This window comes from Rhinatrema bivittatum, chromosome 6 (assembly GCF_901001135.1).
Source record: "Rhinatrema bivittatum chromosome 6, aRhiBiv1.1, whole genome shotgun sequence".
NCBI classification, from domain to species: Eukaryota; Metazoa; Chordata; class Amphibia; order Gymnophiona; family Rhinatrematidae; genus Rhinatrema; species Rhinatrema bivittatum.
Window position 1 is genome coordinate 237,263,152 of NC_042620.1, and position 25,296 is coordinate 237,288,447.

The window sequence follows — 25,296 nt, forward strand, 5'->3', positions numbered from 1 at the left end:
GCGCCATGCTAGGCATGCCCAGTAGGGGCCAGTCAGAGTTCTGGAGGCTTGACAGGGGTTTTCTGTGATTGGGCTCTGTCCTGATGATGTTGCCCATATGTGAGGACTACCATCCTGCTTGTCCTGTGAGAATTATCTGATTTCTAAACTCTTCTTTAGCCAAGCCATTACAATAATAGTCCTTGGCTGAGAGCTACAAACAGCAATTCCCTCCAGAAGCCTAGTACCTAATTCCAGGCCAGAGTTATTACCGTTGAGCAATGGCTAGGATTCCCTCCCAGAAGGGCTGTGAAATATTGCCTTGGCAGCATCCCCAGAACTGGACAGCCAGGAAGCAAAAACCAGGCCCAGGAGATCAAACCCAGGGGTTCTGTACAACAGTGCACCGCACCTGCTGCTAAGCCACTAGGGCCGTCCAAGCTGCATGTTTCTAAACTTGATCAGGCAAGCAACTAATTCTTTCAGTTCACATGCACTTTGTTCTACTAAATACATACCTTTGTGTACTGGGATTGGTTTAATAAGGTTAGGGTGAGCTGGAGATGCCGATGCCAGGGGTGGTCCTTTCCCTGCAACATGATTGGTTATTATTGGCGGCGTCTGCGGCCTCCTCAACAGTGGTGACATGCTTCGTCTTCTTTTTAAAGACAATGGTGTGTTGGGTTCTCCTGGTCGTTTAACTTTGTTTTGAGGCCCAGCTACAAATTCATCAGCTTCATCAATCATCATCCCCTTATAACAGAAATAAAATGTAATTATGTGTATATCATGTTTTTCAAAAGGTATATTAGTACAGTAATAGTTATCTTATACTATCATGTTTCCTAAATCTCAAACCATTTCTGAAGAGCTAACAAAAATAGTTTTGTTAGAGATGATCTGAAAACAATATACATATATATTATATCTAGACAACTTTATTAGAGAAAGAAAAACAGCAGGATTTGTGTTTAGGAAATATTTACTCCCCATCTGCCTAAGAGCCATTACTTGGAAATGTATAGGATATGAAAGCTGTCATTTAGCAATAGAGTCCCTGTCTACTAATACATGTAAAATATTAATATAGCATGAAAAATTACAGTGGCATCAGGGAAAAAGTTTTAAAATTGAGTTGTAGCCATAATAAGAGATGCACAATTTATTCCAGAAAGTGTACAAAAAAATTAAATATTAGGACAAAAAATAAAGATGACCTAGAAATAAGGAACAAACAGGAAATCATAAAGCCATGAAAGGAAAATTGGTTCTTACCTGCTAATTTTCATTCCTGGAGTACCACAGATCAGTCCAGACTCCTATGTTTTGCCTCCCCTTCCAGCAGATTAAGACAGACACTGCCACATAACCTAGTGTGCCACCTGCAGTCCCTCAGTATTGACCTGTACCCAAGCCAAGAAACCAATGAACACAACTACTAGTAACATAATCATGTCCCCCTGAATGAGCAACAGGAAGTGGAACCTTATAATGGAAAACACCTTTCCAACCTTAATAACGTGAGAAACTAAAACAAAACCTTGCCATTCTTCAGCCTATTTACAATAATAGATCGAGTGGACTCTACAGTTCTCCCATCAACTGGGTGGGACTCTGGACTGATCTGTGGTACTACAGGAATGAAAATTAGCAGGTAAAAACAATTTTCCTTTCCCTGTACTTACCCAGATCAGTCCAGACTCCTGGCATGTACCCAAACTTCCCTAAACAGGGTGGGACTGCGAGAGTCCCGCTCAAAGTACACTTTCACCAAAGCCCATGGCTTCCGGAGCCTGGACATCCAAACGATAATGCCTGGCAAAAGTGTTCAACGACTTACAAATCCTGTGGCGATACCTGTTGACATTCACCTATGATCGAGTAAAGTGAGCCCTTAGACCCTCAGGGATAGGATGACCATGACAGATGTACGCTGAACCTATCGCTTCCTTCAACCACCGCACTATGGTGGATTTTGAAGACTTGTATCTCCTTTTTGCACCACTCCATAGCACAAAAATATGATCAGACAGCCGGAAGCTATTAGTGACCTTAAGATACTGCAAAAACGCCCGCTTTACATCCAAGAGTCTCAACTCTCTCGCGTGAGGGGCTGCCGTATCCAGGTTTGGAAAGGCCAGAAGTTCTACCAATTACACAAGTGGAATGACGACACCACCTTAGGAAGGAAGTAACTGCACACAATGAAACTCCAAAATCTGTAATTCTCAAAAAAAGGATCCCTACATGACAAAGCCTGAAGTCCGAAATCCTTCTAGTGGAAAAAATCGCCACCAGTAAAACAACCTTTAAGATAAGTTCTTTCGTAGTTGCCCTTCTAAGAGTCTCGAACAGAGCTGCACACATCCCCTTAAGGACCGTTAAGGCTCCAGAAGGGACACAACTTCCACACCAAAGGACACAAATGCTTTACACAACAGGATGTGCAGCTAAGGCCGCTCCCTGCACCTTGCCTCAAAGATAGCCCAACACTGCCACCTGAACTCTGATGGAGTTAAAAGCCAAAACCTTCACCATCCCTCACTGCAAGAAGGTCAAAATGTGTGCCACAGATGCTTGCCTCTAGGCTCCCTCCAAAGCCCTATTCTGCCAAAAATGCCTATTCACCCTAAAGCGTGAACACGTAGGAAAAGATCCTTTCCTCTCTTTTGGCTTATCCTCTAGCAATCTATGCCCTTTATTCTCTCCCAGATGTTTGTTTCATGAGCTCTCCAAGTCCTTCTCAAAGAGCAGTTTCCCTTTTAAAGACAATGTTCCCGAGACTTGGACCAAACATCCACTGACAGTTCTGTAACCAAAAGAGTCTGTCCAAGACCACTGACATCATAGATCTGGAAGAAGTTCTGAGGAGGTCAAATAATGCATCTGCTCCATAGACCACCACAGTTTCTAGCTGCTTGGCCTGCTTTGTCTCCGAGGCAGACATTGCTTTTTCGGCCTGCAACTGCTATACCGAGAGCAGACCAGCCCGAAGCATAAAGCTGCTGCAAACCACAGCACATATGCCTAGGGCAGACACCTAAAAAATCTTTTTGAGATGGACTTCCAGCTTCTTGTCCTGCATATCCTTCAGCACTCCAGAACTGGCCTCCAGAATGGTTAAGAACATAAGAACATAAGAAAATGCCATACTGGGTCAGACCAAGGGTCCATCAAGCCCAGCATCCTGTTTCCAACAGTGGCCAATCCAGGCCATAAGAACCTGGCAAGTACCCAAAAGCTAAGTCTATTCCATGTTACCATTGCTAATGGCAGTGGCTATTCTCTAAGTGAACTTAATAGCAGGTAATGGACTTCTCCTCCAAGAACTTGTCCAACTTTTTTAAACACGGCTATACCAACTACACTAACCACATCCTCTGGCAACAAATTCCAGAGTTTAATTGTGTGTTGAGTAAAAAAGAACTTGCTCTGATTAGTTTTAAATGTGCCCCATGCTAACTTCATGGCGTGCCCCCTAGTCTATTATCTGAAAGATGAAATAACCAATTCACATCTACCTGTTCTAGACCTCTCATGATATTAAACATCTCTATCATATCCCCCCCTCAGCCGTCTCTTCTCCAAGCTGAAAAGTCCTAACCTCTTTAGTCTTTCCTCAAAGGGGAGCTGTTCCATTCCCTTTATCATTTTGGTAGCCCTTCTCTGTACCTTCTCCATCGCAATTATATCTTTTTTGAGATGTGGCGACCAGAATTGTACACAGTATTCAAGGTGTGGTCTCACCATGGAGTGATATAGAGGCATTATGACATTTTCCATTTTATTCACCATTCCCTTTCTAATAATTCCCAACATTCTGTTTGCTTTTTTGACTGCCACAGCACACTGAACAGACGATTTCAATGTGTTATCCACTATGACGCCTAGATCTCTTTCTTGGGTTGTAGCACCTAATATGGAACCCAACATTGTGTAATTATAGCATGGGTTATTTTTCCCTATATGCATCACCTTGCACTTATCCACATTAAATTTCATCTGCCATGTGGATGCCCAATTTTCCAGTCTCACAAGGTCTTCCTGCAATTTATCACAATCTGCTTGTGATTTAACTACTCTGAACAATTTTGTGTCATCTGCAAATTTGATTATCTCTAGTCGTATTTCTTTCCAGATCATTTATTAATATATTGAAAAGTAAGGGTCCCAATACAGATCCCCGAGGCACTCCACTGTCCACTCCCTTCCACTGAGAAAATTGTCCATTTAATCCTATTCTGTTTCCTGTGTTTTAGCCGGTTTGCAATCCACGAAAGGACATCGCCACATATCCCATGACTTTTTACTTTTCCTAGAAGCCTCTCATGAGGAACTTTGTCAAACGCCTTCTGAAAATCCAAGTATACTACATCTACCGGTTCACCTTTATCCACGTTTATTAACTCCTTCAAAAAAGTGAAGCAGATTTGAGAGGCAAGACTTGCCTTGGGTAAAGCCATGCTGACTTTTTTTCATTAAACCATGTCTTTCTATATGTTCTGTGATTTTGATGTTTAGAACACTTTCCACTATTTTCCCTGGCACTGAAGTCAGGCTAACCGGTCTGTGGTTTCCCGGATCGCCCCTGGAGCCCTTTTTAAATATTGGGGTTACATTTGTTATCCTCCAGTCTTCAGATACTATGGATGATTTTAATGATAGGTTACAAATTTTTACTAATAAGTCTGAAATTTCATTTTTTAGTTCCTTCAGAACTCTGGGGTGTATACCATCCGGTCCAGATGATTTACTACTCTTCAGTTTGTCAATCAGGCCTACCACATCTTCTAGGTTCACCATGATTTGATTCAGTCCATCTGAATCATTACCCATGAAAACCTTCTCGATTACGGGTACCTCCCCAGCATCCTCTTCAGTAAACACCGAAGCAAAGAAATCATTTAATCTTTCCGCGATGGTTGTTTTCTTAGTGACTGCAGACACTGAGGCATCCACCTTTGGCAGTTTCAACAGCTCAAGCGTGTTCTCTGGCAATGGATACAACTTATCCATTGCTCTACCCACCTTCAAACTGGTCTCTGGAGTATCCCACTCCCTGATCTCTAACTTTTTAACTGACTTATAGAAGGGGAAAGCTTTCACTGGACCTCTTAAGCCATTCATGACCGGATCCACCTCTTCCTGATCGGATTCTTCTCGCAGATCCTTTGTCCCCAGGCTCTTTTCCTGGTGGAAAAGATGAACTACCTATGGATTGTCTCCCTCAACAGTCAGGGCTTGTCCCAGCCCCTCTTCCGGATCCTGTCCTTCAGAGGAGGATCTGCCTCAGAAGGGTCCTCTCCGCTGGAGGCTCCCCATCCTCTGAATCCTCCGAGGCCTAGTCCATAGTATCTGATTGGGTAGACCTACCAAGGACTCACCAAATCCACGTTGCACCATTAGCACGCAAAACCCTGGACCTCTTCTTGAGCCATGGGCCTACTGACCTCTCTTGCCTGGAAACACACTGACCCATGGCTTTCCTAGCCAGGTATGCTTTGTGCATCAAAAGGACAAAGTTCAATGAGAAGGCTGCAGGATCATCAAAATCCTCCCCCAGGAGGTCCTCATCCTCCCCAACCTAGGCCCCCAGGCTTCCCAGCCCTCCGATCAGTTGGAGACAGAGATGGAGGAAAATCCCCCTCCCAGCTTCAGAAGCAGCTGCAAGTGAAGACAAAATGGCTGCCATTCCCGCATTAACTGGAAAGGGGCCCGCTACTGCACCCAATACACCTGAGAGTTCCCCAGGCTCTTCATGCTTCCCCGACACTGTTGCCAACATTCCCGAGCTGCCCTCTCCCCCAGAGGCAGTGGGAACAGAAGCCGGCACAGGACTGCTGCGCAGCATGACTTCAGCCTGTCCAACTGTGTGCGCACAGAGGACTCCAGAGAAACACCGCAAAAGCTGCTGCAGCCAAGCCCCTTGCAAGACTGCCGCACTGATCTCCACCCCAAGGTTGACAGACCAAAAAAAAAAAAAAAACTTTTAAAACTTTAAAGTTACTTCCCTTTAGAGAATTGCAAATGGAAACAAAGGGTAAGGGTAGGAGAAGGGGGGAAAAAAAGGAAACTCAGTTTTAACAAAAACAATTTTTTGTTTAGATTCTTGGTTTTACACTTTACATAATGGAGATGTTTACTCTGCTACACTGTGTTCAATCTTTTTTATTTTTCTAATTCACATTTTCAAAACTCAAAGTTATAAAAAAAAAAAAAAGAAAAGAAAAGAAAAGATGAAGAGCAGCAGGCTCCCCAAGTCCTCCTGGGGGAGAGGAAACTGGCCCCACCAGCTGTCTACCCCTGGCAGCAAAAGGACTGAGCTATATAAGGGTACCCAACTCTTTGCTCATCCATCTCAGCACCAGGAGGGATGGTCCCAGCAGGATTTGCCAACCTCCTCGGAGGAAATCCTCCAATTATCTTCTCTGTTTGTTTCTTTTTTTTTAAACTAATTTCCAAACTGCAGGTTTTGCACATCCACCATCTGAGGGACTGCAGGTGACATACCAAGTTATGTGGCAGTGGCAGTAAAACTCTGTCACAATCTGCTAGAAGGGAGACAAAACCCAGGAGTTTGGATGGATCAGGGTACGTAGAAGGAAAATAGGCAATCTTATATTTTGAGTTGCCTAGTTTGTTCTGCTATCCTGATCCATCAAATGGAGCAAGAGGCAACAAGAACCCTAACAGCCACCTGCTGCCCTCTTCAAACCACCACAGAAAAGCATGAAGCTCTGCGTAACCTTCCTGGGTAAAGGCGCATTGACCTCCCCAAAATTGGCTCTGCAATCATGGAGCAGAGCCAGAACCTAGCAGCAAGGCAGCAGCTGTAAGGCAATGTGAGTGGGAGGAGAACACACTCTCCCAAGGGCGCCATAGCCTGGTCCCCCCTACAATTGTAAGAAATCTTTATAACTTCAAGGCTAATGATTAAAGGGTAAGATTATATCTACTGATTGTTTAATATTTTACATCCCTTACTACTTGTTTTACCACTGGGGTGGAAGGAATGGTAATCTTGAAACCTGTTTCAACATCTGACAATCATAAAAGGAGGGTCAAAACTTTTCTGCAATTGTTTAATAACTAGTAGCACTATAAAAAAACATTAGGTAGCAATAGTAGTTACTCCTAGCTAGCAGCAGTGATTAACAATGCTCTTATTAGTACAGCCCCCCCCCGTTTCCCACAATTCCACAGCAGTGGGAGAGGCCAGACAATTAGCATGCCATCAGAGAACAAACAAGTCAAGGCAGAACACACACCAGCTGGCTCCCTGTTGTAGAACAGATTATCTAACAGCATTGTGTTGAAAACTGCTACCTCTCCCCTGTAATGCTGCAGGCTTACTAATTGAGTCAGCACCAATAAAATTTATACCAACAGGAAAGAGTCAACCAGCACTGTCAGGGGAGGGAATTCGAAGTAAGGGAGCAGAAGTGCTATGGACTCTGGATTAAATGGCAACATTGCTGTTGGCTTCTAATAGCCAGAAGAAAGAACTGCAAGTACTCTTGGTATGGCTGCTATTGCTTTACATATTTTAAATGATTTTTACTTACATACACAAAAAAGTATGCACTTTTTTTTTTTCATCTTTACCCCCAATTTTCTTTCTTCACATACCAAGGAGCTCATAGGACCTTACCAGTCTGAAGGATTGAGAGGAACCCTCAGCACTACTGGTTGGTTGGCTGGCAGCAGTAGCAGCCATCTTTACTCCCTCTCTTCCTGGGCCTGAGAACACTACCTCTATGCCCCACTGGTGGGCCAATACAGTAAAGTTCGCGGGAGAGCATACTGTATCGGCCTGTATGTCTGGTATTTTATATATTTATTAAAAGTAGACATTTCATGGTTAAATCACTTTTGGTGATATCTATGCAGTGCTGTGTGTATTGTTTGTACAATTCAGAAAAGTTGGTTTTTTTTTTTTAAATAAGATGGATTTTTCTGATGTCCTCTTTTTAATTCATTCATATACATCCTTTATTCATTTTAATTATTTACAATGTAGTGTGAGAAATTTTGCTGAGGAGAAGCACAGCTTCAGCATATGCAAAGCAAACACGAAACCTTTCCCAAGAAATAGGATGGTCACACTGATTCAATGCAAGACAAAAGTGGCATTTCACTTATTGCAGGTCGTTTACTTCTTAAATAGTTTTTATGTACTTGATAATTTGGCATTATTTGATATAGTTTATTGTCTAAGCACAATATGAAAGATTTAAAATAAAAATTGGGTTTTTTTATTCATATTGTAAATGTTTACCATAGAATCTTGAAATATCTGCATAGAATTTATCCATAATCTGCTATAAGAAACCAAGGGCCATGACAATAGGAGCTTAAAATAGTTTTAATGCAGCAAGTAATTTTACAGTGGAACTTATCTGTTTGGGGAAACAAAGATTTTTTTTTATACAATTCATTTAGTACAGCTAAAAGAAAATGATCTTAAAATACAGTTAACTGCAAAATCCCCCCTTCTAACCATCCCTACCCCCCAATTCCTTTTACCAACAACAGAATCTTAGAAACAGGCAGCCAGTGACCAGCCACATGGTTCTTTATGGAATTAATGCAATGGAAAGGGATTCTTACCTTCTTGTCCTGTTTAAAAGGATTACCAAAAGTGTGAAGCCTTTTTGGCTGGTCTGGATCAATTTCTCGAAGGGGGGAAGGCATCATCTTCAGGTATTCCTGGTAATTACCCATCTGTGCAACAGGCACACTATGGAGGCAATCTGTAGTAGAACAAAGATTTTAGTGGGTTTGACATCTATTTAGAAAAGGTTCAGCAAATGGACATTTTATACTGTGTGTAAGTCCTCAAGTGCAATGAATTTGGAATTTCGGAATGAAGGGAGCATTGGTCCTGAAAACTAAATCACAAATGTATTGTTAGTCCAATCAAAATACTATCACCTCCAACTTGCATGTATATCTACATAAGAAAGTGGACCCCTTGGTTTGATGCCAAGCACAAATGCAAGTTGCATTATTGCTGAAAGCAAAGAAGCTTCCAGTATCTGGAAATTTCCTGCATAGGTGGCTTTTGGGTGAAGTTTTATTTTCCATCTGTAAATTGCTAGTGTTCTGAACTTTATTGAAAAGGTTTCAAGCGTGAGGATCTCTCTTAGGTATAAAGGGCAAAAGGACAAAACAGAATCTCCATGATGCAAACAAACCATGGCATGCTGCCTTCATTCTCTTCTTTTAAGAGACCTTAAAGACAAAGCCTCATTCTAATAGAACAAATTGTATTACTCATTAAAAAGGATAGCAATTTGTCACAGGACATTATGACTAATCTATTTATACAGTATTTCAGCCTAGGTGATCACAAGTTTTCTGTCCTGCATAACCCTTATGCATTGTATAATATTTTCTAATGCTAAAATTTAGATTTTTTTTCACTGTATTTTTGGCCCAGCAGTTTCCTCCTGCTTATTTGGGCTTTCAGCTCAATCAAAACTAGCTTCTATTGGGAAACAGTTCCATAAGTCTTCATGTGCAGCTACTCTAGGTGTTTCCCCTAATTGTATTATCTGCCCTAGCCCATCACTGCAGTGATAGTCCTTGGCTAGGAGCCAGAGACTATGATTCCCCACAGAACCCAGTACATGTGTTCCCTAGTTCCAGCCAGTAGGTGTTGTCATTGAGCAATGGCTGGGAATCCTGCCCAAGGCTGATGAATGCTGCCTCCAACCCCAGTCCACCCAAGGAGTGAAAGCCAAGCCTGAAGTCAAATATGGATCTTCAGTAAACTGTCATTAAGCTACCAGGTCAGCATAGGTTAAAAATATTTAAATGAGTTATTTCTCCTGTAAGAGAAGCTATCAGGGAACTCCCCTGAAGGTGCTAAGCAGAGGGATAGCAAACAGCCAAGCCAAATGTTTCCTGCTCTGTGCCACCATAGACCCAGGCTGTACTATTTCGATATAGGTGACTTCTTAAGAAACATATTTCCTTCTCTCCCCCCCCCCCCCCGAACTTGCCCTTTGTTTCCCCATCTGTTTTGCTGACATTGCCTCTTAATCGCAGAATAAAAATATCAGAGAAGTGACTACCCAGACAAAATTTTCTAAAGGGGTTTCACCATGCCACATCACATTTTGCAGATTTATTTTGTTAACTTTCCATATTTCTTTTTATGAAAGCTTTGCACTCAAGAAAAAATACATTTTTACACACTTAGCACCATGACAATAATCAATGGCTAGAAAGAAAAGAAAAAGAGCTGGCCATTTACCTTCGTCCTGTCCAAGGATAAGTTTGTGCATTTTCAGCAAATTGGACCTCATTCTAGTTAACTGATCTAAAAGATTTTGACGAGGAATATCATAAGCATTCCTAAAGGCCTGTGGTTTCAGATCCTAATTGTAAATGAAGCACACCGTTAAAATATCAATTAGGTAATTCAAATATCCAATCTACATAGTGAGAAAAAAGTGACAAATGATCTTAACCATACTTAAACATGTTAATGATTGAGTAGGTTCTAACAGGCACTGAAAGAACAGACTGCACTTTATTTTGAAGGCAAATTGCTTTGTAGCTATCATTACACAAGGCTCCAATGCTGTGGAACCCACACGGGCAGCCAGATGCAGCGGGTTCACTGGACTGCATACATAAAACAGTCTCGGCTCACTCTCTGTGAGTACCCTTCAGACAGATCAGAAAAGATCCTATACAACCAAATGCCTTTACATAACATGGGTTCTAAAGCAGCATTAGCTGTTACTTCACTAAATCAATTTACTTGTTCCCTAATACTTTCTGCTGCTCCAAACACTAAAAATTACAGTGCCTTTTTGTTTCATTTGTCCCCATATCCTTTTTGTTTCATGTGTCCCCACATCCTATGCCACGATTGCCCAGTGAAAAACATTTTTAATTCAGAATGCCTTAGAAAATAAAGCCTAGTAGAAATAAAATATGGAATAACTTATAGCTAGATTTATCAAAATGCAATAATTTTTGCATGAATAATGCAAACGATAAGGAAAAGGGGCATGGCTATCATTTTAGAGTTACCGAATTGTGTGCTCTCTTAGTACTTCGCATAGGTATTTTATCGTAATATGCATTAAAAGTTATCGCACCCCACGATATTTGTATTTCGCAAGTTGCAAAGTGCCCAGATACGCATTTCCTTACGTTTGGTGCTCGGCCGAAAGTGGGGGGGGAGAACGAGATCTTCTTTATAAGGCTTTCATAGTAGTGAACTCTTTATACCACTCTAGGAGGGCCAGCTAGTACCTCGAGGTGAGGATTTGGGGGTGGCCTAGGGTTTGGGGGGCAGTTTTACATGCACAGTGAGACGTACGAACAGCACAGTCACATCAGTGAAGATTTGACGTGATTTGGAGTGAGGAAAGTCACACAAAGATGAGATTTCTACAATGTTCTCTCGCCCTAGCTTGAGGGTAGTATAAAGCTAGGGCGAGAGAACATTGTAGAAATCTCATCTTTGTGTGACTTTCCTCACTCCAAATCACGTCAAATCTTCACTGTGTACTGTGCTGTTCGCATGTCTCTTTGTGCATGTAAAACTGGCCCCAAAACCCTAGGCCACCCCCAAAACCTCACCTCGAGGTACTAGCTAGCCCTCCTACAGTGGTATAAGTAGTTGACTACGTGTGCCACCCCAGAGGCACTCTCTCTCTCCTCTTCCCTGCCCGAAATGGAATTTGCACATCACACAGCTTAACTCCAGGAAAAAAGGTGCAGTTATTTCCGGCGTTAAAAATGAGCGATAGCATATGTTACACTATCACACGCTGCAATAATGCCCCTCATTTTCATTGATCCTGCCCAAACCCCTCCCCAATCTCGCCCCATTCAATAAATTCAAAAATATTTGCACCACATGCACTAAATATTGCATATGTTATCGTGGGCGTTAGGGCCCTAATGCCCGTGATAATGCCATAACACATTTTGATAAATGACCCTGTTGGTTAGGTGAGTGTCCACTCCCCTTTTACTTCTATAACAATCAAATACTTAAAGCTCTAGCATAATAACTGCTTTCAAGAAGCACACACTAACAGGCTAATACAGTAGGGTTGTGAGGAAAACAGGCGCTGTGTTGAGCGCCCGCTTTCCTATACGCGCCCAGCCACCTCTCCTGGGCACACAATACAGTATTCATATGAGGGGTTGTGCTAAAAAGGAGGTGCTACAGACAATAGTGCACCCCTAGCGCCTCCTGAGCAGCAGAGATGGCTCTCAGTGGTTTTGGAAAACAGACACCCAATTTTAAGAGTGTGTTTTCCTTACCTGACTGTTGGCACCCTTTTTTTAACCTTTGGTTCCTCCGACTTAATATCACCATGATGTTAAGTCAGAGGATGCTTTTGTACACTTTTCTGTACACTTTTTTCGGCCACTCAGAAATTAAATGCAGGCATTCATTTATATAACCCTCAACAGAATTTACAATCTGCTAACAAAGGCTTGCTGACAGTCTCCTCAGTTCCAATTGAGCGAAGTAAGAATGAGAGCCATTTCAGTCGCTGGTCCTAAATTGTGGAACTCACTGCCCAAGGAACTAAGAATGCAAAAAGACTTTTCTGTTTTTAAGAAAAGCAGATTTAAAAAGCCATGGCTTCAATCCTATGATACTAATACTTAAAATTAACTCTTTTATATACTGGCCGGCATGAAGCATTGGAAATTAGAAACTGGATGATTGAGGCGTTCTTGACTTTTATTTTATCTTATTTTATTTAATTTTAAGTTTTTATCTTAATTTATTTTATCTTTGTTTTTATAATGTTTCTTACCTTTGATTGTTTTATATTGATGTTATTTATTTGTATTTCTTAATTTTCTATTTCCTAATTTTATGAACCTGCCATCGTGTTTTACTTTTTTAATATTGTAAACCATTGTGATTGATTACAGAACAGTGGTATACAAACATAATAAATAAACAAACAAACAAACGCCTGCTTTTGGGCAGGCATTACCGTATTTTTCGCTCCATAAGACGCACTTTTTTCCCCCCAAAAGTGGGGGGAAAATGTATGTGCGTCTTATGGAGCGAATAAAAAAAACACTAAAAATCTAACAAACCCTCCCCTCCCTCCTGACTCCCCCAAGACCTGCCGACTTAATTTACTACAACCCCCCACCCTCCTAACCCCCCCAAGACCTGCCAAACGTCCCTGGTGGTCCAGCGGGGGTCCAGGAGTGGTCCGAGAGCGATCTCCTGGGCTTGGGCCGTCGACTGCCAGTAATCAAAATGGCGCCGACGGCCCTTTGCCCTTACTATGTCACTGAGACCGACCAATAGCAGCGGTCGGTCCCAGTGACATAGTGAGGGCAAAGGGCCGTCGGCGCCATTTTGATTACTGGCAGCCGATGGCCCTTTGCCCTTACTATGTCACAGGGACTACCGCTGCCATTGGTCGGTCTCAGTGACATGGGAGGGCAAAGGGCCGTCGGTGCCATTTTGTTTACTGGCAGCCGACAGCCGAAGCCGAGGAGATCGCTCCCGGACCCCCGCTGGACCACCAGGGACTTTTGGCAGGTCTTGGGGGGGGGGGGGTCAGGAGGGTGGGGGGTTGTAGTAAATTAAGTCGCAGGTCTTGGGTGGGGGGTTGTAGTAAATTAAGTCGGCAGGTCTTGGAGGTGGGTCAGGAGGGTGGGGGTTGTTAATTTAAAGGGTTGGGATGGGGGGGTTTTTTGGGGGGGAGGGGTTCCCAGAGAAAGAAAAGTTTTCTGATCTGGGGAGTGGACCGAAATGGCCCTCCCCAGACCCGAAAACAAAATGGGGAGAAAAAAAAAAGCTATGCACTCCCCTAATTTGCTCCATAAGACGCCCAGACGCAGAGCCGGTTTAGCACAATTTTTTTATTTTTTTTTTATTTTCCCCCTCTGAATCCTAGGTGTGTCTTATGGTCAGGTGCGTCTTATGGAGCAAAAAATACGGTAATTTCTGAGCGTAAAATGTGCGGATCAGGTCACATTTTTTTTTCTGTATCTGGGGTGAACAGCTAATAGCCTCATCAACATGCATTGGCATATGATGAGCGCTATTAGTTTCAGGGGAGGTTTGGATGCACTGAACCCCTTATTGTATAAGGGGTAAAAGGCGCACATCCAAAACGCTCATCCAAATGCAGGTTAAACACTGTGCTCAGCTGAGCGCACTTTACTGTCTCGGCCTGCAAGTGAATTGGCTTCATCTGTATTAATCTATACAGGTTCACATGATGAGGGGATAAATTCAGCAGTTCCTGTTGGCTCTCTTTCAGGGTCATTCATCAAAGTGCATTATGGTGTTAACACCCGCGATAACGCCATAATGCATGCGATAGTTATCGCAGCATGTAAAACTGGCCCCAAAACCCTACACCACCACCAAAACCTCACCTCGAGTAACTAGCTAGCCCTCCTATAGTGATATAAATAGTTGACTACTATGAAGGCCTTATAAACAGTCTCTCTCTGGGCACTTCGCGAGTAGCGAAGTTCAAGTATTGCAAGGTACGAAAACTTTAACGCGCCCCAAGATAGAATTATAAGTAGTTTAAAATGATCATAGCCACACCCCTTTTTTTTGAGGCATTATCCATGTGAAAAATATAGAATTTTGATGAATCTAGGGGTTTGCTTAGTAGTGCATTTCAAAGCAAAGATCCAGCTAAGAGCACCAAGAATCTGTCAAAAGAAATCTGGGACAAAGTTATGGAAAGGCCCAGATATGGGGAGGGCTTTAAAAACTGCAAAATTCTTGAATATCCCTTGGAGTACAGTCAAGATGCACGATCACCTAGACTCTGACTGATTTGATCTGTTTGGGTTTATTATATGATGGTCCTCATGATAAATGAATATTTAAATTGATTTATAGTATGGTTTAGTTTTGTTTATTGAATTATTTTGATAACCATTCATGAGATTTATTTTGGATGTTTTTATTGGTATTACCACCTAGAAGAGGTCATCCCAAACTGGATAATCAAGCAAGGAAGAAATTGATCAAGAAAGCATCCCACAGGCCAATGGCAACTTTGAAAGAGCTACAGGCTTCTATGGCCAAGACTGGTCAAAGTGGGTAAATGACTGACAATATCTCAAGCACCCACAAATCTAGCCTGTACAGTAGAGTAGCAAGAAGGAAGCAAATGCTCAAGAAAACCCTTCTTGAATCCAGTTTGAAGTATGCAAGAACACACTGAAGGGATACTGTAGTCTGAAAAATTAAAACAACATTTTGCATTCAGGTCAAAAAGTTCTATGTTTAGCACAAACCCAAAATACCACATCATCTAGAGAACCTCATCCCTATATCCCTAGTGGTGACAGCATAATGTTATGGGGATGATTTCTCATCAACAATTGATATGCATGATACAAAGTTTTCAATGCAAAATGTTATAAAGTGCAATGCTATATTATATAAAATACAATGCAATATTTCATGAAGTCCAATGCAAATTGTTTCAAAGTGCAATGTAAAATGTTACAAAGCTCAATCTAAAGTGTTACAATGTTTCAATGTAAAACAAGACAACTACGTTTTTAGACTCCTCTGTTACAATGTAAACCGGTGTAATATGTCCGATGAACATCGGTATAGAAAACACAAATAAATAAATAACAGGCTGGGACACTTGTCAGGATAAAAGGGACAATGAATGGAGAAAAGCACAGAAGTCAAAGGAAAATTGGTTCTTACCTGCTAATTTTCATTCCTATAGTACCACAAATCAGTCCAGATGCCTGGGTTTTGCCTCCCTGCCAGCAGATGTGGACAGAGAAAGTTTCACTGACACTGTACATAACCCAGTGTGCCACCTGCAGTCCTTCAGTATTGACCTGTGCCCAAGCAAGGTGACAGCAACAACCATAAATTTCTAAGCAAGCTTCTAAACAAATTCACCCCCCCTCCAACAAGCCGGAAGAAGGTGAAGTTGCCCAAAAAGTCAATGGAAAACTCCTTTCCCAAATTTAACATTAATGATCAGCATTAAAAACCTCCAACAACTCCATACTATATACAAAGCAACAGTATGAGCGGTGGACTCTCCTCCCCAGTAAATGGTTCTCTGAACTGATCTGTGGTACTTACAGGAAAGAAAATTAGCAGGTAAGAACCAATTTTCCTTTCCCTATACGTATCCAGATCAGTCCAGACTCCTGGAATGTACCTAAGCTCCCCTCAACTTAGGTGAGATGTGGAGAGTTCCGCTTGTAGAACACTCACTAAAGCACATGGAAGCCAGACCCCCAACATCCAAGCGATGTCTAGCAAAAGTGGGGGAATTCCCAGTAGCTGCCCAGCAAATTTCATGCTGTGACTCAGCTCAGGAAGTCACCCGAGAATGCGACAAGTGTGCCCCTAAACGCCCTAGCGGCAGGCGCCCTTTAGAAATGTAAGTCGACTCGATCGCTTCCTTCAGCCACCGCACAATTGTAACCTTAGACAGCTTACTTCCCTACTTTGGACCACTCCACGGTACAAAGAGGTGATGCAATCTACGGAAATCATAAGTGACCTTTAGATACCTCAATAATGCATGCCTCCAATCAAAGAGCCTAAGCTTCCCCGAATGAGGCATAGACGAATCCAAATCCATAAAAGCTGGAAGCTTTAAGATGGAACGCAGAGACTACCTCAGACAGAAAAGAAGGCACCATGCATAAAGATACCTCCAAATCAGACATCTGTAGGAAGGGATTGCAACATAACAGCACCTGGAGCTCCAAAATTCTCCTGGCTGAACAAATAGCTGCCAAGAAAACCACTTTAAGAGTCAAGTCCTTAACCATAGTTCTCTTTAGTGGTTCAAACTGAGCCTCACACAATCCAAGGACTAGATTCAGATTCCAAGATGGACAAATGTTCCGCACCTGAGGACGCAAGTTCTTAGCTCCCTGAAGGAACCATAGAAAGTCCAGAAGTATGGACAGAGAATACCCTTGAACCTTATCCCAGAGACAACCCAATGTTGCTACCTGGACACTCAGAGTTAAAGGTCACTCCCTTGACCAGAACCTTTCTGTAGAAAAGCCAAAATATGCAACTCCATAGCCTGAACAGACTGAGGCTGCATTCAGTCAACAGACCAGGACTCAAAGATCCTTCAAATCTGCACATGCATCAAGGATGTAGAAGGTGGAAATAACAGCTTCGGAATATCCCCTCCATCTCAGTTGTCTCCTCTCAGAAGCATAACCACGAGACAGAAGTGAGCCGCCTGACCCAAAAATGTTGGGCACTGGTGGAAAACAGTTGACCGATGACCGAATCTCAGGGCCACTCTATTGCCATGTTGATCCGATCTGGGAAGCATAGTCGATGTGGCCACTCTGGAGCTACCAGGATCATGTTGCCTGGATGTTTCGCTATCCACCGTAATCCCTTGTCCACCAGAGGCCACAGTAGGGAAGGCAAAGAAGAATCCCTCAAGTCCACAGCAGCACTAGAGCGCAGATTCTTTTGTATTGTGTTCTGTTCAGGGGCTGTAAAACCACAACACCTTGGTATTCTCTTTGTTCAGGATATCCCCATCTTTCGTGAATGAGATACATTGCTGCCTCCAACAGCTCCCATTCCTCAGGGTCTAACTTTTTCTGACTGATAAAATCTGCATGAACGTTGTTCACTCTGGTGATGTGAGACGCTGCCAGCCACTCCAAATGCAGTTCTACCCAGAGACTCAAATCCCAGACCTCTCAAACTGCTGCCTGATCCTTGGATCCGCCTTCACGGTTGATGTAGTTCACCGTCATCGCATTGTCTGATAGGATCCGTACTGGATGGCTGCGTAACCTTGGCAGACAGGCAAGCAACCTGAAATGCACTGCTCTCGTCTCCGATTGATAGGCCATGACGCCTCCTGTTTTGACAACTAGCTCTGCGCCAACTGATCTTGCCACACCACCCTCCATCCAGAGAGACTTGCATTGGTGGTGACTATTATCCAATTTGGAATCTCCAATTCTGCACCATGCTCTAGATTGGTGCAAGAAAGCACCAGGAAAGACTGATCCTGGCTTCCCCCTCTAACAGAAGAAGAAGATGAAACTCTTCCAATAATGGATTCTAGCAGGAGAAGAGTCCCCTGCAGAGGCCGCATATGTGCGAGCACCCAATGCATTAATTCCAATGTCTATGCCATAGAACCCAGACCTGTAACTTTTTCTGACTGATAAAGGTACAGAGAAGGGCTACCAAAATGATAAGGGGAATGGAACAGCTCCCCTATGAGGAAAGACTAAAGAGGTTAGGACTTTTCAGCTTGGAGCTGAGGGGGGATATGATAGAGATGTTTAAAATCATGAGAGGTCTAGAACGGGTAGATGTGAATCGGTTATTTACTCTTTCAGATAACAGAAAGACATGGGGGCACTCCATGAAGTTAGCATGGGGCACATTTAAAACTAATCGGAGAAAGTTCTTTTTTACTCAAGGCACAATTAAACTCTGGAATTTGTTGCCAGAGGATGTGGTTAGTGCAGTTAATATAGCTGTGTTTAAAAAAGGATTGGATAAGTTCTTGGAGGAGAAGTCCATTACCTGCTATTAAGTTCACTTAGAGAACAGCCACTGCCATTAGCAATGGTAACATGGAATAGACAGTTTTTGGGTACTTGCCAGGTTCTTATGGCCTGGATTGGCCACTGTTGGAAACAGGATGCTGGGCTTGATGGACCCTTGGTCTGACCCAGTATGGCATTTTCTTATGTTCTTAAATAGTCCCAGACCCTGGGCACCGAAAGCTCTAGCAGAAGCCTAATCTGACTCTGCAATTTCAGCACACTCTCTCTGTGACAAACACTCTCTTCGCCAGTATGTCGAACTGAGCTCCTAGATACTCCAGAGTTTGCAAGAGGACTAAATGGCTCATTGCTAGGTTCACCACCCATCCTAGAGACTTCAAGTGCATCAGTACCTTTTGTACTGTTGTCAACAGAGGTCTTTGATTTCGCACAAAGCAGCCAGTCATCCAGATATGGATACACCAACACACCCTCCTTTTGCAATGCAGCTGTCCCCACTGCCAGCACACCTTGGTGAAGGTATGTGGAGCCATTGCCAGCCGAAGGGAAGGGTTCGAAACCAAAAATGTTCCCTTAGGACCATGAATCTCAGGAATCTCTGGTGCTCCAGCCTGATGCCTATGTGCAGATACGCCTCTATAAAGGCAAGAGATGCTAAGAACTCTCCCTTGGGTACCGCCGCTATGACAGACCTCGGAGTTGGATTCAGTTTCCTTGCAGAAATGGGGAACCTTGAGAGCTGCATATACCTTCTTTAAATCCAGTATCTCTTGAACTGGATACGGGGGGAAAAAGAAACAAGATGCTTAACTTAAAATTGACCTCCGACCACACTAAGCATGTTCAGAATCTGAGCCAACAGACTGGCTACGCCGAGCGTGTTCAGGATCTGGGCCAACAAACTCAGCAAGACATCTCTGTAAAAAAAGAAAAAAATCTGAGCAGAGTCCAAAGCAGCTCTCAATCATATGCAATTTCTCCCTCTTCTAGAAGCAAGAAAGCCAATTCCCCATCGGAATCCTCCAATGTCTCCTTGAACATTACCAGGGAAAGCCTCCCTGTGGCATTTGCCTGCCATGACTGACAAATGGGAGGCCAAAGCACATGATCCCTACATAGTAGGTTGCTTCGCCTTCGTTGGGCACCCCTGTAGAAAGGTCTGTAGGCCCTGGAAACATTGCACCCAGGAGGAGGAGGAGGAGGACTGATCTCTACCGGAGTCCATAGGCCCAACCTTGCTCTCTCCAACCTCTCTTGGGGAAGCTTCTGCCCTCGGGAACAAGGAAGGAGAGCTGACCATTGCCTCACCTCCCACTCCACTCCACCTCTAGAGAGACAATAGGCCTAGGGGATGTCCCAACATGGGCAAAATCTGTAGTCAAATCACTTTGAGCATCTAAAACAGCTCTGACACAAACAGAAAGAGTAAGGACTGAATTGCTATCAGACAGCAAGACTCATAGATAGCAAGGTGCTTGGACTTGTTTGTCCCCCGCACCTAGCTCTCCTGAACTTCGGCTCTAGGCTGCCTCCTGTATGCACATTAATGCCACCTGGGCGTACACGTGCATTCCTCCAGGATGTGCACAAATACGCGCTAAAGAATAGGTTGCAGTCTTATGTGCACAAGTACCCGCGCAAATATGCACTCCAGTCCAGGTCGTGGCCTTAAGCGCTCAAATCTACGCACCCAGGTCCCAGCACATGCAACCACCAACACAGTAAGAAGGTGCGCACAAGCCTACGCATGCGAGAAAAGAACAGATACAGTGGCCTACTACATGGCTAAGTAAAGCCTGCCTGCACCTTCAGCATGTTTAGGCCTGGTTCCGTTTAACATCCAGCACAGAAAATCATCAGCCTGAAGAGCTTCTCAACAGATCAGGTCTCTTGACTGGCTGAGAATCCATGGAGACTGGGGCCAAGAGCCAACATCTCACTAAAAACGCTTTGCACATATGCAAATTAAAACTGGTAGAAGAGTGCTACCAGAACCAGAGTCCTCCTCAGTGTAAGTGCCTCTCTGCAGCTCTGTGGGACAGGGAACCGCCGGCAATAGTTGAGGAGGAGATTCCTCTGGCTCTCTCACCCATGAGGCTTATTCTACCGGTTTGGTCATGCTTGACACATAACCCCCCCCCCCCCCAATGCTTCTGTGCATGCACTTGCTGTTCCTTCCCGCACCTGTGGCACCACCACATCCTCAACAAGCAGGGGAACAGTCCCTTAGCACCAAGGAGCCAACACCTGGTCTCCTCTGCAGGCAGAGAAGCTGATGAAAAACCCCATCGCTGAGCTCCCCGAGCTGCTGAGGTAGCTCCCTCCCCGGAACCTCGCTACTGCACAGATTCCTCTATACAATTCCTTTTTTTTTTTTTTTACTCTCTGAAAAGAACAAAGATACATAGAAACCAATACTTTCCTTTGGTACAGAGGTTCAGGTTCCAGGAGCACAGGCCTCATGGCAGATCAAAAAAGAGCCAGACCACTGGCTATATTAATCTCCTTTTGCCAAACTTTTGCAACCCAGCCCAGGACAAACCATATAAAAGGGATACTCCCCTGCTCCACTGGGCTTGCAGGGCAGAACAGCCAGCAGGTTCCACCGCTGTCTAATGGGGATGAAGGATCTGGACCACCTGTCCACCCAATGGACCTCCAGACTGAGCTATTAGAAGGGTCACCAACCCCCTGCTCGCTGCCTTAAACCAGGGGGGATGGCCCCACCAGGACCTCACAATCCCCTGGGAGGTTCCAGAAATTTTGTCTTTTAATCTTTTTTTTCCTGTCACTCCAGACTGCAGGTTTTACACCATCTACCATCCGCTGGAGACAGAGAAATACTGAGGAACTGCAGGTGGCACCCAGGGCTATGTACAGTGTCAGTGAAACTTTCTCTGTTTCCATCTGCTGGCAGGGAGGCAAAACCCAGGAGTCTGGACTAATCTGAGCACATACAGGGAAAAACCATTATAGCAGAAAAAGACCATACAGCCTTATGTAGTCTGCCCATTCAATCAACTGCTCAGCTCTACAATCCGTACCACTCCTTCAGAGATTCCCTGTGCTTGTCCCATGCTTTCTTGAATTCAGATACTGTCCTTGTCTCCATCACCACCACAGGAAGGCTATTCTATGCACCTACTACCCTTTCTCTAAAGGAATATTTCCTTTACTTACTCTTTTCAACATTTTTGTAAGTGATATCATGGAAGAAATATCATGAAAGTTTGTCATTATGCAGAAGATACCAAAACCTGCAACAGAGTAGACACCCAGCAAGGTGTGGAAAGCATGAGACGATAGCTAGCAAAGCTTGATGAATGGTTTAGGGAAATTGGCAGCTAAGATTTAATGCTAAAAATACAGGATCATGCATTTGGGCTGCAAAAATCCAAGAAAGCAGTATATGTAGAAGGTTAAATTTGTTGATGCATGACACCAAAAGCAGAAGCAGGGGCGGGGGACAGGATGATATCCGAGGATTTCAAGGTGGCTGAACAGGTGGATAAAGTTATGGCAAAAGAAGGAGGATATTTGGCTGCATAGGGAAAGGACTAGTCAGCCTAATATAAAGTGATATTGCCCCTGTACAAGTCCCTGATGAGACCTTATTTGGAATACTGCATACAATTCTGGAGACCATCAGTTCAAAAGGATATAAGCAGAATTGAGCTGATGGTCAGAGAATGGTCAGTAATCTTTATTGTAGAGCGTATGGGGACAGACGATGTGAACATGTATACCCTACAGGAAAGGCAGGATATCCTCTAAGAAAATTGGAACTGGGACAGAAATTCACTTTTCAGTCTAACAAACCAAATCACACAATCAAAGTTAGAGTGGAGTGGCTATGAACAAAAACGTAAATGTCCTGGAGTGGCCCAGTCATAGTCCTGACCTCAATCCAATAAATCTGTGGTATGACAAAGATTGCTATCTGTCAACACTCGCCAAAAAACTTGACAGATTGAACAGTTTTGTAAAGAACAAACCTAGGTGTGTAAATTTGATAGAGACTTGTCCCAAAAGACTCTCAGCTGTAATTGCTGTCAAAGGAGCTTCCACCAAATACTGACTCAGGGGGATGGAGGCTTATCCAAATGGATTTCTGTTTTTGTTTTTTTTCCCCCTCAATAAATCATTTTGGGCCCTGAAAGATTGAGAGTATGTTGTGTTGTGTTGAAAAGAATCCCTAACTTAAAAGCATGCACGTTTGACACAATGACAACAAAATGTGAGAAATGTTCAAGGGGATGTAGATTTGCTATAGCCACTGTATAAAGCAGGAAAACGTCACAGAACAGTTAGCCACAAGGACCTCAAGCATTATATGTGCACAATCATGGCACCTGCTTACCTTATTTAAGAGTCCTATTTGAAAGCCAGCAAATTCTTTAACATTCATTTCAGCCAATCGTAGTGGTGTTTCACCTGTAATCCCTTGCAGTAGTTGTTTAAAATCTCTACTATGGGCCAGGGATAGCCCACTGGAGTTATTTTTCACCTTTATTCCAGCCTCTTGGGGAGCCTTCTTGCCCACTGATGCAATTATTCGTTCTGATTCAATTTTAGTCTACAATGGGATTAAATGGAGCATTAACATTTCATTACATCCTTTCTATGCAGGTTATAGAACACCAGAAAAATACAAGCACAGACACCTAGGAGCATTTGGATTTTATGCACTGTCTTTGCATAGCTATTATGAGGTGCAGTACTAAACTGAAGATTAGTGAGTTCAGTTTGCCTGACTCATGTGTTCGAATATCTTATCCTTATTAAATCCTTAATATTTTCATTCAATAGAAAAAGATAAGGGCAGGTTTTTTACATGTGGGAGAACAACAACTTTGGAAAAAATAAATGTTTTCAAGGTATTTCTCTTTGCATTCAAGGTCCACTTCCTTACTTGCCATCTTGAAATATTATTGAACACCAAGAATCAGATGTGTCAGATTTTTACCTACTGGCCATGGGATGTCCCTTATTCATAAAGGGCTGCAAAAAGATTATTTATAATGAATGACTGTTTTCAAAAAGATTCCACTGTTTTAGACCCATAGGAAAATGTTTGGGTTTTCTTTGGATTCTAATTTTTTTCTTGCTCCTTTAGACTTCTAGTTCAGTCAGAACTGGGTTGGGATCAGAGGTCATGAGCATTCCTGAGGATTTTTCCCCCTATTTTATATCCCCTTCCCAGAGTACAATAATGATGCAGATGCTGGCTAGAGAATGGAAATGGGGTAATTTAACTATTACACCTAACACAGAAACAGAAGTGAAGACAGAAAAGGACCTAATGGCCCATCCAGTCTGCCCAGCAAGCTCCCAGAGTTATCATAAGAAGTGTGTCACATATTTTAATCCTTTGATATCAGTTTCCCACACTTATCAGTTTCTCAGACCACCAAGGTCAGGGCTCTTGTTAGTTTCTGTTTCAGTCCAATTTCCTTTCACCCCCTGCTGCTGAAGCAGACAGCAATGTTGGAGTTGCATCAGAAGTGTAGTATCAGGCTTATCAGGTTAAGGGTAGTAACTGCCGCATCAAGCAAGTTACCCCCATGCTTATTTGTTTTCTCAGCCTGTACAGTTCAATGTCCTTGCTGGTTGTTGTCTGAATCAAATTCCTCTGTTTTCCTCTTTACCCCCTACAGTTGAAGCAAGAAACAATGGAGTTGCACCAACAGTATGAAGGCTTATTTATTAAGGGTAGTATCCACCACCAGCAAGTTACCCCCATGCCTCTTACTACATTCCCCTCCCCCTTGCCTTTAGGGATCCACCGTGTTTATCCCATGCCCTTTAGAAATCTTTCACCATTTTTGTCTTCACCACCTCCTCCGGAAGGGCATTCCAGACATCCACCACCCTCTCCATGAAGAAATACTTCCTGACATTAGTTCTGAGTTGTCCTCCCTGGAGTTTCATTTCATGACCCCCAGTTCTACTGGTTTCTTTCCAGTGGAAAATATTTGTTGTTGATCGTGCATCAAGTATCTGAAGGTCTGTATCATATCTCCTCTGCTCCTCTTCTCCTTCAGGGTATATATTTAGATCCTTCAAACTCTCCTTTTAAGTAATTTGATGGAGACCCCCCCACCATCTTGGTCGCCCTTCTCTGGACCGCCTCCATCCTGTCTCTGTATGCCAGATGAGGCTTCACCAAGGACCTGTACAAAGGGATTAACAGTTCCTTTTTCCTTTCTAGATATTCCTCTCTCTATGCAGCCCAGCATTCTTCTAGTTTTAGTTATCACCTTGTCACATTGCTTTGCCATCTTTAGATCGCTAGACACTATCACCCCAAGGTCCCTCTCCTGCTCCATAAACAGCAGTGCTTTACCACCCCCCCCCCCCCCCAATTAACTTCTTGGCATTAAATCCACTCTTCAAGCTTCCTTAAATCACATCTCATTCTCTCCACTCCTTCCAGCATGTCCATTCTGTTGAAGATCTTAGTATAATCCACAAATAGACAAACTTTACCTTCTATCTCTTCCGCAATGTCACTCAAAGACGTTGAACAGAACCAGTCCCAACACCGAACCCTGCGGCACTCCACTTAACACTGTTCTCTCTTCAGAGAAGGGTCCATTTACTATCACCCGCTGTCTTCTATCAGTCAACCAGTTTGTGATCCACGCCACCACCTTGGCACTCACTCCCAAGCTTCTCATTTTGTTCAGGAATCTTCTATGCAGGACCATATCAAATGCTTTACTAAAATCCAAGTAAATCACATTGAGCGCTCTTCTCTGATCAAATTCTCTAGTCACCCAA

At 43.2% G+C, this 25,296-nt stretch overlaps 1 protein-coding gene across 5 annotated transcripts in view; it reads right to left on the reverse strand.

Moving 5' to 3' along the window:
* The window catches only part of LOC115094023 (integrator complex subunit 6-like), a 211,348-nt gene that overhangs the window by 79,451 nt on the left and 106,601 nt on the right, over positions 1–25,296 (reverse strand). For all 5 annotated transcript variants that reach the window (XR_003857467.1, XR_003857468.1, XR_003857469.1 and 2 more), the window contains 4 exons: positions 22,874–23,089; positions 10,241–10,364; positions 8,590–8,732; positions 498–732 (listed from right to left, as the gene is read on the reverse strand). Coding sequence is in view for 1 of the 5 variants with exons in the window: in XM_029606646.1 (XP_029462506.1) it covers positions 498–732; positions 8,590–8,732; positions 10,241–10,364; positions 22,874–23,089 (718 nt within the window). In the remaining 4 variants the exon portion in view is untranslated. The remainder of the gene's footprint in view (positions 1–497; positions 733–8,589; positions 8,733–10,240; positions 10,365–22,873; positions 23,090–25,296) is intronic.